Raw genomic sequence first — 20,753 nt, 5'->3', positions numbered from 1 at the left:
TGGGATAAGCTGCTCATGTTATGACCCTTCTCTTCCTTGTTCCCATGACAATCACAATATTATGCCTCCACTTAAGCAAATTAGAAGACACTCTGGAGTTGGGATATTAAAAGTAGAATGCTACATGCACAACTCATCATAACATTGGGATATTAAAAGTAGAATGCTACATGCACAACTCATCATAACATCTCTCTTAAAAATTTTAAGCGTTAACAAGTAAATAAACATGCACTCACATTTTATTTGCACTTAAAAATTAAAATTGTTGTGCATGGAACTAAATTGACACTGAAATATTTTATACATTCTCTTCCTTATTTCCATGAGTGAATGTATGTTTTGCTTCCTAACGCTCAACAATTTTAAGACAAAGGGAACCCCTACAACTTCGGAGAAAGCGAGGGTGAGGAAGAGGGAGAGAAGGAGGGAGAAGGAGGGAGAAGAAGAGAGTTGCTGGGGGATGTCATTTTTGCCATAAGTGAAGCTTTGCTGAGTGTGATGTATAGGAGAGGCTTTTTTTATAGTAGAAATGATACTAGCTAATTTTCTTTTTTTGGAGGTGAAAAAATCACGTGCTACTTTTGTGTATTGGCCCGGGCCGATGTCTATTGGGGAGAAGTGAGTGGAAAGTTATAAGGGGTGTGTTTGAGGGATATGTACCAGCCGTTGGATTTCATCCAACGGTGAGTTTTTAAAAGAGGGTGCATGTAGAAACCCAACTTCAGTTGAAGATCTTTCCCTTTTTCCCTCTCTGTGAAAAACTCAAGAACACAATCCTCTCTTTTTGAATGTAACGTAAACCCACAATTAGAAGGATCCAAAGCTCCCAAACCTTATAGTCGCTCCATTGTCATCAGCACCTTGGGAGGCCTGCAATCTATGGTATCCTCGATATGACGATTAATGGCTCTTACCTAGTTGTTGCCCTGTTTTGATACTATGGCTCAAGTGAAAACCCCTTCTCTTTTTCATTCAGCAAACAAGATTCCAAATGAAAGCAAAGTAGTATATCTCTTTTTGTAGCTAGACGCCGCAGCAGCAGTTGTTCCTCAATTTTGGTAGAGATGGAGTCTCCAATATCAAAGAGTCTTCTCTAATGTCCACCACATTCTCTCAAGCTGACTGACTTCGGAGCTCCCAATTGATCTTAAGAGGTAAGTTCACTCCTGCTGGATTGATTTTATTGGGGTTGGTTTGTTTTTTGTGAGGGTGGGAAATTCGTCATTTGTGGCATCAATAATGCGTCATTTTTGGAATCAATAATGTGTCATTTCCTTATGAATATTCAATATACTTAGTTGATTGTTTTTGGTGGGGGTGGAAAATTATGAAATGTAGGTAAAAGATCCTAAACTTAGGCTTAATGACATTAGGAGTAAGCATTTGGAGAGGATATTGGGTGAAGTTCTGTAATTGGTGGTTTGAATTACATTTGTGTTCTTAGTTGAACATGTTGGTTCTAATGTTATTTTTTCCAGATTATTTCACAAGAGATGACGTAACTATTATTAAATTTTGCTTGCGTTTTGTGTAATCGGAATCCAACAAGTTAGGCTATGCGTGTTTTGTGTCAATTTGGGCAATGTTTTGTGTAAGTGGAATGCATTGATATGTTGTGATGCAGTAATGACTGATTAATGAATTAATATTTGCTATGCAGTAATATAGAAGTGGATCAATAATATACGTAGATAAAATGTCTGGGGGCTCAGAGAGTGATGAATGTGCAACAGCTAATGGGAGGGTTTATATTCCTGAAGTAAGAAATGAGGAAACACCAGCAGTTGGGATGAAGTTCGACTCGCTTGACCTCGTTTACAATTTCTATAATAGATATGCATTCTTGGCTGGCTTTGGTATTCGACTTCATTCCAGCTTTTGGGGAAAAAATAAGAAAGAGATTTTGAGGAAAGAATTTGTATGTTGCAAACAAGGTGCATACAGGAGGGATGAAACTCGGGAGAGAAAAAGACAACGGGGAATAAGTAGATGCAATTGCAAAGCTAAGATTGTGGTTGTGAAGACAAATGGGAGCAAGAAGTATACCATCTCTCTTTTTGCAGAGGGACACAATCATAAGATGACACCCTCAGAAAGAATGCATTTATTGAGATCACACCGTCATATTTCAGATTCTACAAAAGTACTCACAAAACAGTTGGGTTCAGTTAATATTCCCATTCATCAGAAGGTAAGTATTTTTGAGGTGCAATCCGGAGGAATGGATAAAATCGGTTTTATCAAAAAAGATATCTACAATCTTGAATGTAGTGTGAATGGGAAGTTGAGGAACCACGATGTTGAACTAGTGACCGAGTATTTTATGGCTGAACAGAAAAAAAAAATGAGGCTTTTTATTTCAAGATTGAGGGAGATGGCCATGACAGGTTTAGTCGATGTTTTTGGGCAGATGCAACTTCTAGACGGGCGTATGGGTTTTATGGAGATGTTGTTGTATTCGATACCACATTCAACACGAATCGATACGACTTGACATTTGCACCAATGTTGGGAGTTAATAACCATGGTCAGACAATTGTCTTAGCATGCGCATTTTTGAGCAAGGAAATGACTGAGTCGTTTGTTTGGATGTTTGAGGAGTTTAAGAAAGCCATGCTAGGTGGGGAACCTAAAACGATCATTACAGATCAAGATGCGGCAATGGCCATAGCGATTTCAATAGCCTTCCCGACTACATTTCATCGACTTTGCATATGGCACATCACATCAAAGTTCTCTGTTAAGTTACCACATTCTGCTTATAAGGAGTATTGGCGTGAATTTCAGAAAGCCATATGGGATACTGACAATAAGGATGAGTTTGATGCAAAATGGAATATTGTGGTTACAAAGGCTGGTTTGACTGACCATCCATGGCTAAGTTCAATGTTTGATTTAAGGGAATCTTGGGTTCCAGCCTACGCACGACAATTTTTTGCCGCTGGAATGTCAAGCAGCCAAAGAGCGGAAGGTTCTCATGGTTTTTTCAAGCAATACATATCAAGGAGAAATTCGTTGATGGATTTCATAATACGATTTGAGAGGGCACTTTCTCATCAACGTCAAAAAGAGTTAGTTGCTGATCACGTAGATGCATTTGAAGTGGCTCAATGTATTCTACCGATGCCAATGAACAAACAAATGGCTACCTTGTACACAAGGACAATGTTTCAAAAGTTTGAGCAAGAACTAATACAAAGTACAACATGTTTCCTAGAGCTCAAAACAGAGGATGCTTCTAAAGTTGTCTTTAACGTGAGCGAAAGGAAAAATTGGGAAACAAGAGTGGCAGAAGTCGTATATGTCAAAGATTCTGACCACACATCGTGTAGCTGCAAAAGATTTGAATTTGTTGGAATTATTTGCAAGCACATCCTAGCATTGTTCAGAAGGGACCAGATTGAATATATGCCCGATAAATATATTTTGAAGAGGTGGAAGAAAACTGCGAAATCTGGATTGGTGTCAGATGCAAATGGCAACGAAATTAAAGACTCTGCAGATCCTGGTCTTTTAATAAAGCGGAGTACAATGTCTCGACTTGCTTCAGATGTGGTTGAGGATGCATTAATGAGTGAAGAAGGATGTGAGCTACTGTCAGAGACTCTAAAAAGTTTGCAGGTGAAGTTGAAGTTGTTGAAGGATGGACCAAGTAATAACGAAGTTGGAGGGTCCAGCTCTCAAACACAATATATGAAAGACCCTAAGAGAGTGAGGTGCAAAGGAAGGTCGAAAGGAGTAACGGGAGCAAAGGAAAAGGCAATGAAGTGAGGGATTAGACACTGTCGGGAGTGTGGACACATTGGTCATGATAGAAGACAATGCCCAAGAAATTTGAACACACCGTAAGATGCTAACACTATTTATAATAACACCTAAAATTTGAATAGGTAAATTTTTTATGTGCTTGTGTTTGATGTTTATGCAGGACATCACCGTCGAACAATGACGAATCAACTCCAATAGATCGTAGTGACCCATTATTCGACGAATTTGACAGGATGCACGGACCAACTGAATGATTTATGTTTCTATTAGACGAAATCCGGTTGTTATGAAGATTAATGATCAGGTGAAGTTTTCTAGATTCAGTTTTTATTATTATTATTTTTTTGTTCATGTCCACCGATGAGCTCTTACTATGTCCACTGATAATTGAAATGAAAATTTGCTTGGTTTCATTCTTGCATGAAATTTGGAGACATGTTAATTTTACGTCTTCTCCCTATTTAGAAATTTTCATAGAAATTTGATAAGAATTCTGTTGATCCTTTTCTGTGCCTTTCACTTCCGAACTACCCCAACTTGACCCAATCTGGCATGCATTATGTATTTTGAGATTTCAAGGTAACTGCTGCTAATGGAATCCCTTCTTTCACTTGTAATTCATAGGGAATAACAATTTTAAACTCTATTTACATTTACAACTGAAGAAAACTAAAGGGCATTGCATGCTCTTTTATGGTAGAATGACCTTATCATCTTCCAACGAACTCAAGAAAGAATGCAAGCTGTAGCAGAAAACATAGGGCTGAGATCTCTCCAAGGTATTGCTCCACTCTCTCACAATCTCTGTTCCTTGTATTATGAAGATTACAGGATTACTCATTACTGACCATCATCACATGATCTTGCAGATGATTTTGGGGAGGTTTGCCAATTGACCTTAATGAAATCATAAAAGAAAAGTAAGTTTGCTTTTTTATATTTGGAAGTTGGCACCTATGTTTATATTATTTGCACTAGACCGTTGCTCGGAACCATCCATCTTAATCTTTCTGATAATCCCTTGACGGCAGTGGAAGGGGCAAATGTTTTTTTTTTTTTTTCTGAAGGGATACTTAACGACAGAAATAAACTTAACATCCTTCATCTGATCTGACCACATGGAAAAGCTCTCTTTGTGTTGATGAAGAATTCTCCATCTCAAACAAGATAGACTGATGTTAAACCCTGGGGGGCACGTCCTTGTTTGGTTTTCTTGCAAGAAAACTTTATCGGATGATGATGAAGTTGTTGAAAGTAACTTTCTATGTAATGCCATATGCAGCCAGTTTGTTGGCCTTTGTCTATGAATCCTTCAAAGACAGCCATTGATTCTGTACTTAAACCTGTTAAAGCTCGTATTGTTGAAGTTCAATTTCCTCTTGTCCCACATTGAAAGAATATAGCTTTATCTATGACAGCCAGTTTGATACTGATTGTTGTTTCCAACAAAAGCTTTGTCTCTACACATTATAGCATATTCGTCGAATGTTACAAAAGCTTTGTCAAGAATTTTGACAAGAAAAAGGTCATTGAAGTTCAATATGAAATCTTCTGAGGTTGTCTAAGCTATGGGATGAGCTTTGTCTCTAGACGTTACCATTATTTCCATGTTCTGTTTTTATAGATTTTTATGACCCTTCCCTTCCTTGTTACCATGAAATCTTCCTTGTTATGCCTTCACTTACGCAAATTAGAAGACACTTTGGAGTTGGGATATTAAAAGTAGAATGCTACATGCACAACTCATCATAAGATCTCTCTTAAAAATTTTGAGCATTAATAAGTAAATAAACATGCACTCACATTTTATTTGCACTTACAAATTAAAATTGTTGTGCATGGAACTAAATTGACACTGAAATATTTTATACCTTCTCTTCCTTATTTCCATGAGTGAATGTATGTTTTGCTTGCTAACGCTCAACAATTTTAAGACAAATGCTATATGATAATACCTCAGTTTCAATTTGTAGAAATATCACCTAAACTTATACTTTAGTTTCAATTTGTCACCTTATAGAAAAATTTAAGAGAAATGTCACTTAAATTTTTCAAAATCCTTGATTGGTCATCTGACTTTAACACCATTCAATTTTCCATATATTTTAAGGGTATTTTAGTCTTTCTATTTTCTAGGGTATTTTAAACATGTTATAACAAAAATTGTAAGTAAATTTAGGTTTTAGCCACGAAAAAACTTTTACTTTTGGAAAAAGCCAAAGCTTTTTCAAAAAAGACAGAAAAACCTCTCAACTTTCAAACCAAAGACATGCAAATGTAAAGGATTTCTTAGGAAATCCAAAAATAAATAAGGGCAATTTTGTCCATTTTGGCTTCTTTTAAAAATTTTCTCTCTCCTTTGGCCTTTTCCAAAGTCTCCCAAAATTGTATATCGTTTAAACAATTAAAATTGAAAAAAATAAATAGATCGCCTTCCCCATCCCATGTGTCACCGGCAGCTCCAACCAAACTTGCCCACCTTGAAATCCATTCCCCCTTCCTCCTTCTCTCTACTATGGCACACCTACCTTGAAATCTATTTCTTCAATATTATGCTGGAATTTTAATCAATTAGATTATTAAGCAATTAACTGAAATTCTTGCAGAATGCTCTGCTTGAGTTTGTGAGGGTGGTGAAGGCAAAGGAGCAAGTGGTTGCTGGCACTCTGCACCGCTTGACGATCGAGACCATCGATGCAAGAAAGAAGAACCTTTAGAAGCCAAAGTCTGGGTGAAGCCATGGGTGGGCTTTAAGGAAGTGCAGGAGCTCAAGCACGCTGGTGAGTGCGAGGAAACGATGTCGTTTAACCCTTAAGGAAATTGAATCATTTTTATTAACTTTAGTTTAGGGACTGGAAATATATATGATTGGCTAAATGAACATTTATGATACAATAAAAAAAGAGTTACCCCAACTTCTAATTCAAATTTTCACAATTTCTAAGAAAATTCTATTTTCTTCCCGAACTACCCCTAAATACAAACACAGCAGAAAAAATAAAAATAAAAAACTCATCAACCTCACACCCCACACCCCACACCCCCGTTATCTTGCCCTTATCACTCTAAGTTCACCTCACCCTCACATTACTTAATGAGATCAAAACAATGTTATCAAATGTGTAGCAGAATTATTTAATTATTATTTTAAAAATGAAATTTTTTTTTAGAATGAACAAGGAAAAACGATGGATAAATACCCTACTGGAGATGATAATAGTAGACACATGAACAAAAAAAGCAACCAGAGCATCTTGCTACTTCAAAAAATCAAAATTATATGTCAATTTGATCCACCTAACAAATTAATATTTCTATTGTCTTATTCGATATTTATACAATAGAATTTCATATTCCAATCCCATATTTCAAAATGGGAAAAGAAGGTGGTGGTTATACTTTACTAGTTTTTTTAAAATTTCAAACTGCAAAGGGTCATAAATCTTTGGATAAAACAAACTTCTCTTCAATAATCTTTGATAAAATAAAGGTATAGAGGAGTTTGTGTTTTTCTAAAATTTAATATAAAGAGTGGTGGGGTGTGTTTATAGATGTATTAGGGTTAGGTATTAAGTTGGACGATATTTTTTTTGTCTGTTTACACAATAATAAAACTTAAGAGCTTAATGATGTAAGTATTAGGGTGAACAAAGAAAAGTGTAGGGTTTAAATAGAAAAACTCTATAATAAGAAAAAAAGATAAGGGCCTAAATGAGTTATTAGAGTTGTTTTAATTTATTAATCGGTTCGCGCTTGATCGTTATTTCTCTATCCCTATGGAATACGGATGCATACATTCTTGGCGGATTGGAGATCATCCTCCGTTCTTGGCGGATTGGAGATCATCCTCCGTTCTTGGCGGATTGGAGGTCTACGACTTGGTGCTTGAGCGTTTCTTTATTAGTACATGTTATATAGTAAATGAACAACAACTTAATTATTAATCTTTACAAAATAATGTTAGTTGTTTGTAAATATATAAAAACAACTTAATTATTACGATCAATGCTTATTATATAAATGATGTGATGTGACTTCTTATATAAATGAGGCTCCTCAGTAATGCTCCTTTTAAGGACAGAAAATTAAGAGTGTCAAAGAAACCATGTAGGGTCATCCGCTTTACAAAAGCATTTGGGTTCTTGTTTTTTAAAATAAGTATCTAGGAGTAGTCCTTCTGTGGTTCATCAGCTGTACCGGTATAGCCACTCATATGGGGGTGTTTTTAAAACAAAGAAAAACGGTTGTGCTGGTTAACAGGTAAAAGCAAGGGGAAAAATTGACGCGCCTCCTTCACGACACTTCTTCCCCTTCTTCTTCTTCCTAATACCTCACCTACCCTTCTCTCTAGTTCATTTTCTTTCTGTTTGGCTCAATTCTAACATAGTATCATGACTGATTTCTCTTATTCACATGCTTAAATCTTGAGAACCTCTTCTTAGAAATCCCAAATTTATTTGATTTCTTCTATTTCCCCAAATCTGATTCACCTTTGATTCATTAAACTTCACCTATTATTTATTATGGCTTGTACTAAATCTCTAGTTGCTGCCCTTCTACTAAATCCAAATGGAGCAGATGCACACAAAGTTGCAGTCATGAACTGATGAAAACTTCCTTCTCCTGCGAAATATGTGAAAAATGGAGAAGCTGGGATGGGTTTGATTGATTTTTGGGTTTAATTGATTTTTCATGTTTGGGTTTGATGGAGCTGTGTTTGATTCTTGATGTCTTGGTTTGATTGATTTTTGATGTTTGTGTTTCTTTTAGATGGGGAGAGAGAGAGAGAGAGAGAGAGAGAGAGAGAGAGAGAGAGAGAGAGAGAGAGGGAGCTGAGGGAATGGGGGAGGGGGAGAGGTGTCGGGAAGGGAAGGAGGGGATGGGTTAGCTATTTTTGCGTTTTTGCGTCATGGTACGTGCAATTGCATGGTCTTTTTACAAGTATCCAATTATTATGAGTAATTACATGTAAGTTCATTGTATGTTTTGAAATTTTATATGCAATTATCTACAATGGATGTGCAATTGCACAACAATTCTAAGACATGCATTAACAACTGAAACATCGATAAAGGTGTAGTCTCTTTGAAATTCCTTCCACTATTTGAAAATTGCATGGTTGTCAATACAAATGCTAACGACACAAATTACGTTCAATTACACATTACTCATATCGCAATTGAATTTGTAACTTACATCCTAAAGTCGAATAAGTATAAGAAATTGTTATTACACTTCATAACTGAGACCCTAAAGCCTAATAAGCATATAATTTAAATTAATTAAAAAAACCCCTTAAATATCAACATACCATCCATAAGTATCACTAATAATCTTATCGCTCAAAATAAGTGACCGATTAATTGGTTCTCCATTTTTCTTGGCAAAAAAAACTGGTTCTCTTTTTTAATTGTTACATATACTATATACTCATTAAAATATTATATTTGACTAAAATAAATTAAAATATTATACAATAATGTATAGATACCCATAGAAAAGAATAATTAGACTATCTATATTATATTTAGACCAAAAAAATAAAATGGATATAACTAATGTAGGGTTTAACATTGCAATTGAGAGCCATACTGTAAATCTAAGCTATTTACTCGAGACCTGAATCCAATTTCTTCACCTCACAGAGGTAAGGCCAAGGATTAAAATATCAGCCATGCAAATAATATTGGGCCTTCAATTTACGGATATTTTGGGGGATATATTGTTATCGTCTTAGGTATCGAAAAAAGAAGAAGACAGATATAGGCATTGAAACACATAATTTTGGTATAAAACTTTCATAAATGTTATGTACATTATCAATGAATGTATTGAACAAATAAAACTCAAAATTTACTAATAATAAGATATACATATGATGAAATATAAGTGTTATGTAATGCGTGTTAATGAAAAGTTTGAAAATAAAATGTTGATTAGAATGAATAAACTATGCATAAATCCATAGTTTGTTTTAACATTGGATTACAATTTAGATAAGTGTCCATCTACATAAATGAAGAGCTCCAATGAGGTTCAAACAATGAGGAACAACCATCTAGATTCATACAATAGTCATACCAAGTCACGTAACCCGAGCAGTTTGTAAGCCATGTTAGAACATAGTGCACATAGGTCTCTCTTGAGCTCCCTACTATCTTCCCATATATGAGATAGTTAAGATTAACCCAACTAGTAAGAAAGGGCGGCCCTGAAATAGTGCAAGTGGCTCCAATGCACAGGGCCCCTGATTTTTGAGGACCCCCTAAATTTTTTTATTTTACATAATTTATATTAATATTATAACAACTGTATATATACTCCAACGTGCAACAAATTGACACAAAAATTTATTTAGTGGAGTTGGTTTCTAGTGCATATCCCTTGGTACAAGGCTTACGTGAAAAATTTTAAGAACAAAATTTTAAATAGTTTTAAAAAAGAAGCATGTGAAAAATATAAGGGAAAAGATCCAATTAAATTAACAATAGTATGTATCACACCCATACGCTTTTTCTTTAAAAAATAATAATAATAATAATTTCTTCAACTCAAAACAAAACAAAACAACATAAAAAATAAAAAATCATATCTTCTTCTTTCTCAAGAACTCTTATTTTTTCTTACCGAACATACCAACATTTAACTTTATCAAATGAACGCAACCCTTGCGTTCGCGTGAAAAAATAGTGCGTTTGTTTGAAAAAGAAAGTTAGTGGGGTCCATTTTCCTGAGGAACGGGCAACTTTACTCTACGAACACACTCCTTGCGTTCGCATGAATAAATATCCCGTTTGTTTGAAAAAGTAAGTTCATTTGGCCCATTTTTCCGAGGAACGGGCAACTTTACTCAACGAATGCAACCCCAATGTTCGCGTGAACAAATAGCCCGTTTATTTGAAAAAGTAAGTTAGTTGGGCCCATTTTCCTGGGAATGGGAAACTTTACTCAACAAACGCAACCTCTGCGTTTACATGAACAAATAGCCCATTTGTTTGAAAAATTAAGTTAGTTTGGCCCATTTTTCCATGGGAACGGGCAACTTTACTTAACAAACGCAACCCTTGCGTTCGCGTGAACAAATAGCCTGTTTGTTTGAAAAAGTAAGTTAGTTGGGCCCATTTTTTAAGGGAACGGACAACTTTACTCAACAAACGCAACCCATCGCGTTCACGTGAACGAAAAGCTTGTTTGTTTAAAAAAAGTAAGTTAGTTGGGCCAATTTTTCCGGAGAATGAGCAACTTTACTCAATAAACGCAAACCCTGCGTTCACATGAACAAATAGCCAGTTTGTTTGAAAAAGTAAGTTAGTTTGGCCATTTTTTCCGGGAACGGGGAATTTTACTCAACGAACGCAACCCATGCATTCGCGTGAACAAATAGCCTTTTTTCTTGAAAAAGTAAGTTAGTTGGGACCATTTTTTCGGAGAACGAACAACTTTACTCAACGAAAGCAAACCATTGCGTTCGCGTGAACAAATAGCCCGTTTGTTTGAAAAAGTAAGTTAATTGGGCCCATTTTTTTCGGGGAACGAGTAACTTTACTCAACGAACGCAACCCTTGCGTTTATGTGAACAAATAGCTCGTTTGTTTAAAAAAGTAAGAAAGTTTGGCCATTTTTCAGGGGAACGGGCAACTTTACTCAACGAACGCAACCCCTGCGTTCGCATGAACAAATAGTCCGTTTGTTTGAAAAAGTAAGTTAGTTTAGCCCATTTTTTCAGGGAACGGGCAACTTTACTTAACAACGCAACCCCTGTATTTACGTGAACAAATAGCCCGTTTGTTTGAAAAAGTAATTTAGTTTGGCCCATTTTTTAGAAGAACGTGCAACTTTACTCAATTAACGCAACCCCTGCATTTACGTGAACAAATAGCCCGTTTATTTGGAAAAGTAAGTTGGTTGGATATATTTTTTCGGCGAACAGAAAACTTTCCTCAACGAACGCACCTGTTGCGTTGGTATGAAAAAAATACCTCGTTTGTTTGAAAAAGTAAGGTGGTTGGGGCATGTTTTCGGTGAACATATAACTTTTCTCCAGGAACGCACGTATTGCGTTCGTTTGAACAAATACCCTGTTGGTTTAAAAAAGTGACTATGTTGGCCTTCTTTTTCGGCGGAACGTCGAGTAATTTTGAACGAAAGCAAACCCTTACGTTCGTTTGAACAAACTCCCCGTTTGTTTGAAAAAGTAAGTTGGTTGGGCCCATTTTAAGGGGAACGGATAACGTTACTGAACAAACGCAACCCTTGCGTTCACTAGAATAAACACTCCGTTTGTTTGAAAAAGTAAGTTGGTTGGATATATTTTTTCGGCGAATAGAAAACTTGCTCAACGAACGCACATGTTGTGTTGGTGTGAAAAAATACCCCGTTTGTTTGAAAAAGTAAGATGGTTGGGGCATGTTTTCGACGAACGGGTAACTTTTCTCAAGTAACGCACATATTGCGTTCGTGTGAATAAATATCATGTTGGTTTGAACAAGTAAGATTGTTGGCCCTCTTTTTCAGCGGAACGTCAAGTATTTCTGAACGAAAGTGAACCCTTGCGTTTGATTGAACAAACTACCCGTTTGTTTGCAAAACTAAGTTAGTTGGGCCCATTTTTCGGGGGAACGGGTAACTTTACTGAACGAATGCAACCCTTGCGTTTGCTAGAACAAACACCGCATTTGTTTGAAAAAGTAAGGTGGTTGTGGATATTTTATCGGCGAACAAGTAACGTTTCTCAACGAACGCAATCCTTTCGTTTGTGTGAATAAAACCCTCGTTTGTTTGAAAACGTTAGTTGGCTGGGTTAATTTTTTCAGGTAACCCTTGCGTTAACATTTTAAACCCTCCATTCTATTATAAAGGGGCATTTGAGTGACTACCTCTTTGACTCTATCCATTACAAATGCATGGCTTCTTCTTCAAACCAACCTCACGTTGTCAAAAACCCAAAACAGCAAGGTTGGGATCCAAATGATCCCAAAGTTCATGTTACGACTAACTTTTGTAACCATGTTCCGCATGATTTGCGTCCATGTGGACTTTGCAAGGATCTTTTAATATGTTCGGCTTATTGCCCCTTACAGTTTCTCATGCTCTGTTTTTCGGTTTATTTCGCCCTTCGATTTATAGTTCAAAAAATAGGTCTAATTATGTATGTACAAAAAAAATTTGTTCCATTTTTTCTTATTAGGGGTTTGCGCACAGTCACTCTTGCATTGCATTATCGTCATGCAATTGCATGTGTGAAATGCAAATGCAAACCGGCTGTGTGCAAACTAAACATACCTTAAAAACGCAAACCTAATTAATGTATAGCGCAAAGACAAAGAAAACCAAGCAAATACTTTATTATGACCATATGTCTATTATTCAATATTAGGTTAATCACATTGTGTTTTACGAAATTCGGGATTTTTTGGAAAATCATTTGTGCTACATAACAATGTCCATTACTACGTAATTTCGATAATAGGCCCATTTTTCCGATGAACGAGCAATTTTACTCAACCTACGTAGCCGTTGCATTCGCATGAACAAATAGCCTGTTTGTTTGAAAAAGTAAGTTAGTTGAGTCTATTTTTCCGGGGAACATGCAACTTTACTCAATGAACGCAACCTTTGCGTTTGCGTGAACAAATAGTCTGCTTGTTTAAAAAAGTAAGTTAGTTTGGCCCATTTTTCTGAAGAACGAGGAATGGGCAACTTTACTCAATGAACGCAACCCCTGCATTCGCATGAACAAATAGCCCATTTGTTTGAAAAAGTAAGATAGTTGGGTCCAATTTCCCGGGAAACGACCAACTTTATTCAACGAACGCACCCCCTGCATTCAAGTGAAAAAATAGCGCGTTTGTTTGATAAAATATTTTAGTTAGTCCAATTTCTCGGGGAACGACGAGCTTTACTCACCGAGCGCTCCCCTTGCGTCTTCGAAGTAAAATACCTTTTTTGTTGAGTAAATCAAGGAGTTCGTTGGGTAATTTGGTCAAAGAACAACATTATTTACCCGACGAACGAGTCGCTTAGCGTTCTTTAGGTAGGTTTGTTGGGCATAAATTACTGAATATAACTTTCATGATTTACTACTAATTTAACCCAATGAAGTATTGAGAATAAAATTGAACTTTGTTGATTATCTCCAATTATTCCTATATTGTTAATTTAAAAAAAATTCAATAAAATCAAACATATGATTGTTGGTACAAATATAAATTTAAAAGCTTTCAACAAAAATTATTACTTAATGGTCGATTGATTGAGTCGCATTGAATTGACGAAAAAGAAAATTGGACTTTTTCAATTATGATCAATGCCCAATTGATAATATATGACCACGAAGTGAAGTGGAAATATGAGAAGTCTTCTTATATCCAATCTCATTGCTTAGCCCACAAACGAATCATATTCCAAGGATTGTTGTGCTGTTATGATTGTAGACTAAATAACATAGATGAAAACAACGATTTTGCCCATAAATGATGGTGAAATATCCAAAAAAGAACGCAATATCACATGTTTGGCTTTAAGGCATATATTTAATATCCTTTCATATTATTTTATTTTACATAATTCAATTATGTTTAACGTATGAAATGATCAATGTGCCCTCATATTTAATGACAGATTGGACGAAATGTTAGGGAATTAAACGGCAGGGGAGACTTTGGCAATAAAGAAAATTCATATCCGTAATATTATAAAAAAAATGTCATGCGATAAATTGAAAATTGGATACAAGTTCAAGGACTAAATCAACAATTTAACCATGTTAATGGTTTTTGTGGGCATATATCGCATATTTGATAGCACGTGTGCAATTCGCAATTTACAGTATCCATATGCATATGCATGTATGCAATCTCGTAGCATATGTGCAATCTCATTTTACAATATGCAATTGCATATATATATATATATACGCAATTTCGTAACGTCTGTTTGCAATTATTAGTTTACAATATGCAATTGCATTCCGCCCTTCTTTTGGTTTTTAACTTTTTTCATTCATATGCTTGTATGCAATCTCGTAGCATTTATGTGCAATTCTCATTTTACAATATGCAATTGCATATATATATGTATGCAATTTCGTAACATCTATTTGCAATTCTTAGTTTACAATATGCAATTGCATTCCGCCATTCTTTTGGTTTTTAACTTCTTTCGTTTTTACTAGAAGGCTCACTGGCTCACACTCTTATAACGTATGCAAAGATCACCAAATTTCCTATTTTTGGCTAGAGGGCCTCTTTTTTGTGTGTGTTCATTTGCATGACAATACGGATAATCTACTACTACCTAAAAGCTATAGAAAATTATATGTGATATCATCTATTTTCTCTAACCAAGACTACATGTCACATAAATAAGAAATAAGATCTCAAAAAAGAAACATAAACAAAGAAAACACTTCACCTAAAATATTTTGTAATTCGTTTAGCTCAATTTATAACTTGTAGAGTACACAAATGTTAGCCCCTAAATATTAGGCTCTCAGAAGAAGGTGAGAATCTCACCAAGTATGCATGAAAAGTCCAAGTGAGCATACCCCTTTCTGCAAATGAGAGGGAGGTAGAGAGAGATTATTCAAACACTGTGATGGTATCTCAAAACACATATTTCAGTGTAACAAAAATGCATTTGTCTTAACTGCTCTTTTCCTGAATCCTTAGCCAGAGCAACCAATATATAGCAGTTACGGCAATCACAACAACCAATATCAATCATGAACATCACATTTAAACCATACACTTACAGATTTAGCAATACAATCTTTGAAATGGTAATGGCAACCCAAGACACTTCACCTAAAAAATAAAAATAAAAATCATGTCTTCTTCTTTCTCGTGAACTCTTTTTTTTTTTATCGAACATACCAACATTTAAATTTATCAAATGAATGCAACATACTCAACGAACGAAACCTCAATTGTTACTAGATTGTTAATGGGTAAATAACTCAATGACATAGCATTCAAGTCAAGCGATTCTTTAAACATCACACTATCGCTAATTGCATACAGGGGGTCAAAATTTGCATAAACTGTATGCAATTGCACAAAAACTATATGCAATTGCACATAAGAAATAATATAGCCAAAACCAAAACCAGTTATGAGGTTTCTCAGTTAAAGAACTCATCTTTCTCTTTTGATGCCAACCTCAGTTCTCCACTAACAAGCCCGAAAACTCCAATTGGATTCATCATGACCAGAGTTCTTGAGTAATAAAACAAATCTCAAATTGAAAAAAAAAAAAAGTAGGAAGAAAATTCAAGAATCCAAGACTTTAAAGAAAATCAACAACCTGATTGTTCAAAATTTCATACCTTATTTTGAAGCACAAATCCATAACCTCATACATGGAAGAAAACAAATCCTCCATAAAACGAAAATTACATGGGTTTGATGGAGAAAGGATCACAGTGGGTCTGATGCTGTGATGAAATTAAGAGAAAATATTAAAATATTAAAATATTAAAAATTATTAAAAGAGGGAAAAAAAAATCACCAAGATTCAGTCCAAGGCGTTGAATTTTTTCTCCCATCAAAGGCTCTGCAACACAGACATCCTCACTCCAGATTCAATACTAAGTCGTTGAATTTCTACCCAAATAAAGGCCTTTCACACCACCCCCGTCGAACTGGACTGAATCACCCCACTTTGTCTCCTCTCCGATGGTTCTTGCATCGTGGCATCGGCAGAGAGGAGATGCTCAGATTCCGACTTGGGGACAAAGATGAGGATTGGATTTGAGAGAGAGAGAGAGAGAGAGAGAGAGAGAGAGAGAGAGAGAGAGAGAGAGAGGGATTGCAAAGATGAAGCAGCTCCCAATCACGTGTATTTCACATGCTCTTTAATAAGAAAGGAGTGAACAAGTCATCAGGTCATTCAATCTCAACCCTTAATTTTTAAAATGAAATATGAACCCTTAATTTTTGAAAAATGAACAGACTTGTACTTAAACGAGTCACTGATGAGTAAAGCTTCCGTTCATCCAGTTCCAAACAAAGGCGGAATCAAGAATTTTTTAATTGGTGGATTAATTAAAGTTATTAATTTAAAATTTAATAATTATATTTTTTAATACTTACAAATAAAAAGTATATATTAAATTATATAAATTATGTTAATTCATAGCTCTATTGATTAATTCTTAATAATCTCTAACATAAAATAAATACATATTAAATGCAACCGAAAACACATTATTAAAATGAAAGTATGTTCAACTTGATATTGTACATATTTTAATATGTATTTTTATTGATGCCCAACAATTAAATTCATAAGGAATTAGAATTTTTTGATTTTAAATTAATACATATTGGCTATATTTAGAACAATCCAAATATATAGTTTCTAATTCTTAACTAAATAAAAATGGGGAATTTCAAAATTTTCTGAAATTTTGACTGATAAATTCTTGAGTGATTAAGAAAAAAAAAATGATAATTTTTTGTGTGAAAATTCAGCTAGACGATACGGATGTATATACCGGCGGAGGATATGATCTAGGAGATGTGTTAGTTAACAAATTGTAACGTGGTTGGAAACGTTATTTGAGGTCTAGATGTAGTAATTATTTAAGCTGGAAAGATAGAGAATTAGGGAAAGGCACTATGAAGAAAGGTTGATTTATGGGTGCTTTGGAAATTAATTATAAGATTTTGGGGTTTCTACTTCTTGGATTGTGTAAACAAGCAGGTCATTGATGACCAAATAAAAGAATTGAGTGTTTCTGTAAACAAGCAGGTCAGTGAAAAGTATGTAATCCTTAATATGATTAATTGTGGCATAGAGATGTAGTAATTATTTAATCCCAAAACCTTCCTGGGCCAGCTACAGTGGGCTGTAGCCCATAGGGTAGTTCCGCCCGTGGTTTCGAACAATCACTTGTACGCATGGAAGTTTGTTCGTTGTTAATATGATCAGGAATTCATTTGTATATAAAGATAGGGTAGTTCCGCCCGTGGTTTCGAACAATCACTTGTACGCATGGAAGTTTGTTCGTTGTTAATATGATCAGGAATTCATTTGTATATAAAGTTACGAACAAACTCTTGCACGCATGAATAATTATCAATCACCGATGTGATGTAGGACTCATTGGTATCCAGCGTCAAACAACCATCTATTCTATATGCTGATGGACAAATGTGTTTAGTCACTGTTAGTGTGTTTGATTTACTTAACCATAATATACAATTGTTTTGACAACTCGTACGACCAACACTAGGAAGTTTTTACTAAGGGGGACGAAGCACAATTTTGCACGCAAACAATATACAATTAAATGAATCGACAAAATATTTTTCTAGTTTTTCAGCTAGTCATAATAAGCCACAGAAGAAGAAAATGAAAGTACCATTTTGACCATTATTGTCACTTCCAAAACTTGCAATTCTCTCAGGAGTAACTTGCCCATCACTACCGTTTATAAAAATTTAGAAAATTAAAATTAAAAAAACAAGTGACAGATGTGAGCCAATTAGTTTCCCAATAAAATAAAACAATTCAACAATCAAATTATTCTTCTTTTATTTATTTATTTATTTTATTTTTCTTGGGTCAAAATTCAACATCAATAATTCCCTGTCATTAATTGCTTCTTAAACTCCTCTGCCTTTGCCATATTCAAGAGAGATTGATTGAAGAAGAAGCTTGATGAAAGTTTATTGGCGTGCACACTTTTGTAAAAGGCTAATTTGGCGCAGCATTTGATAAAGGAAAATTATAAAAAGAAAAAGAAAAAGAAAAAGAAAAAGCTTCCGGATTCGCAGGGGGCCCAGCTTCACCGCTACAAGCCCAACTAGAGGAGTTCCCATTTGCTGTATATACACCATTATTAGTCTCTATCTCTCTCTCTCTCTCTGAGTCTGACGCATGTAAATTTTCTCTAAATTCGTCAAAATCTCAAACTCATCGGAATTCAACAACATAGTCTCAGTTTCAGTGAGTATATTGTTTATCTGTAAAAATGCTTCTGACCCTTTTGTTTATTTATTTAAATTTGTAATTTTTCTTTTTAGTCTCTGTTCCGTTGAAACATTTCAGGTGAAAAGTTGAGAAATTTTTCATGTGGATGCTATGCTGTCTGATGATTATCATAGAATGATCAAATTGGGTAGAACCCATATAGCTTTTTTGTTATTGGGTTTAACAGAAAATTATGAAATAGTTGAATTACTAGAGGTAAATTTATCTGTGCTTCTCCGATTTCTCAGCAACCAAAGGGAGCTTTGGATACTTTTATTTATGTTCCATTTGGTTTCTGGGAAAATTGAAGAATCTGAAAGAAATTGAAGTGTTGGTGCCTTTAAACCGCACGTAAGGGTAAAAAACTTTTGATGCTTAGTTATGAAGTGTGAGAATTGTAGTAAGAGTAGTGCTACCTTGTGTTCCTGTAAAAACGTTTCAGTCACGCTTCGTAATGTCATATGAGATTTTGAGCTAAATGAACAGAGAGGGGAGAGGATCTTGGGGCTCAAAATAATTTTATTAACATATGCTTTTCGATTATTGTTTGACACTTTTTCAGCTGATAGGGCATATACATATCTGATTCACAGTGTGCCAGTTCGCCCGTGGTTCAGTGGCAGAACTCTGTTGACAAATACTCCCTTGCAATTAGAAGATCATAGGATTCTTGTTCATTTGTATGATTTTGTTTAAATTTTTTTTTAATGGTGACCTCAATTAGAAATTTTTCAATAATAAAAAATCACTTCAGATCGAGGAATGGCTAAACAAGTTGTCGCCGCCCAACCGTCAGTTTCATTTGAGTATGAGCTTTTAGATGGTGATTCTGATCACCTAAGGACTGTCGTAGGCTCTACAGACCAGAAAAGTCCGTGGATTGAACCTTCAAAGTTGAAACTTAGACACAGAATTGGGCGGGGACCCTTTGGTGATGTTTGGTTAGCAACCCATCATCAGTCGACTGAAGATTATGATGAGTATCATGAGGTGGCTATCAAGATGCTTCATCCAATTAAAGAAGACAACATGAGAATTGTGTTGGATAAACTAGAAGATATGTTCCGTAAGTGTCAAGGAGTAAGAGGTGTTTGTTGGCTACATGGAACTTCAATAATCAGTGGAAAGGTGAGTGACATTTTTGTACTCGAAGCACTATCAGTAGATTTCCATACATATATGAGTTCTAGCTTGCTAAAATCAATTCGAGTTTGTACTCTCAGATATGCATCATAATGAAATTATATGAGGGATCAGTTGGTGACAAAATGGCTCAAATCAGAGGAGGAAAGCTTGCACTTTCTGATGTTCTGAGGTGATTTGAGTCTTGATTAGACAGTAAAAAAATCCTCAATTTTACTATTTTTCTAAGCTTTCGGTGCTCAGTTCTCACTTGGGCTATTGGTTACAGGTATGGGATAGGGTTGGCTGCGGGGGTTTTTGAACTACATTCCAAAGGGATCTTGGTTCTTAACCTAAAACCTTCTAATGTTCTTCTAAATGAAAATGACCAAGCAATACTTGGAGATTTTGGTATTCCTTATCTATTGCTTGGCATTCCATTGATAAGCTCAGATATGACTCGGAGGATCGGAACGCCAAACTACATGGCACCTGAACAGTGGCAACCAGAAGTACGAGGTCCAATATCCTTTGAGACCGACTCTTGGGGTTTTGGGTGCAGCATTGTGGAACTGTTGACTGGTGTCCGACCTTGGGGTGGGAAATCTGTTGATGAAATATCTGATTCAGTAGTCAGAAGGCAAGAAAAACCAGATATACCAAGTGGACTTCCTCCTGCAATAGAGAATCTTCTTCTTGGTTGCTTTGAGTATGACTTGAGGAGTCGCCCTTTAATAACGGACATATTGAATGTATTTAAAAGGTATGTGTCTCTTCTATGTTTATATCCTGTTTTGAGTTTTTGAGATGATGAATATAATGATGCCTTTCTAGGTAGTTGCAGGTACTCCTGTTAGGTTGTTTAATATTGGCTGAAGTAGCTT

The 20,753-nt window shown here is 35.4% G+C and overlaps 1 protein-coding gene across 4 annotated transcripts; it reads left to right on the top strand.

Moving 5' to 3' along the window:
* Positions 1–18,593: 18,593 nt before the first annotated feature.
* On the top strand, positions 18,594–20,690 carry LOC117618833 (E3 ubiquitin-protein ligase KEG-like). 4 transcript variants are annotated; one of them, XM_034348571.1, is made up of 4 exons: positions 18,594–18,723; positions 19,502–19,875; positions 19,971–20,062; positions 20,159–20,690. In XM_034348571.1, the coding sequence occupies exons 2-4, from the start codon at positions 19,510–19,512 to the stop codon at positions 20,673–20,675; spliced, it is 975 nt and encodes a 324-aa protein (XP_034204462.1). In that variant the 5' UTR covers positions 18,594–18,723; positions 19,502–19,509; the 3' UTR covers positions 20,676–20,690. The 4 variants fall into 4 exon arrangements, with proteins under 4 accessions (XP_034204462.1, XP_034204465.1, XP_034204464.1 ...); XM_034348574.1 differs by having other exon boundaries at positions 18,605–18,723; positions 19,341–19,875; XM_034348573.1 differs by having other exon boundaries at positions 18,610–18,723; positions 19,310–19,875.
* The last annotated feature ends 63 nt before the right edge of the window (positions 20,691–20,753 follow it).

This window comes from Prunus dulcis, chromosome 2, assembly GCF_902201215.1.
Source record: "Prunus dulcis chromosome 2, ALMONDv2, whole genome shotgun sequence".
Taxonomy (NCBI): domain Eukaryota; kingdom Viridiplantae; phylum Streptophyta; class Magnoliopsida; order Rosales; family Rosaceae; genus Prunus; species Prunus dulcis.
This window is presented reverse-complemented; position numbering and strand designations above follow the sequence as displayed.

What these genes read in the sequence shown, in the direction of transcription:
- LOC117618833 (XM_034348571.1), top strand. Translation starts at nt 19,510, where the DNA reads ATGGCTAAACAAGTTGTCGCCGCCCAACCGTCAGTTTCATTTGAGTAT. An exon ending in CTTCAATAATCAGTGGAAAG is followed by an intron (nt 19,876 to 19,970) that starts GTGAGTGACATT and finishes TTGTACTCTCAG; the next exon opens with ATATGCATCATAATGAAATT. An exon ending in GCACTTTCTGATGTTCTGAG is followed by an intron (nt 20,063 to 20,158) that starts GTGATTTGAGTC and finishes TATTGGTTACAG; the next exon opens with GTATGGGATAGGGTTGGCTG.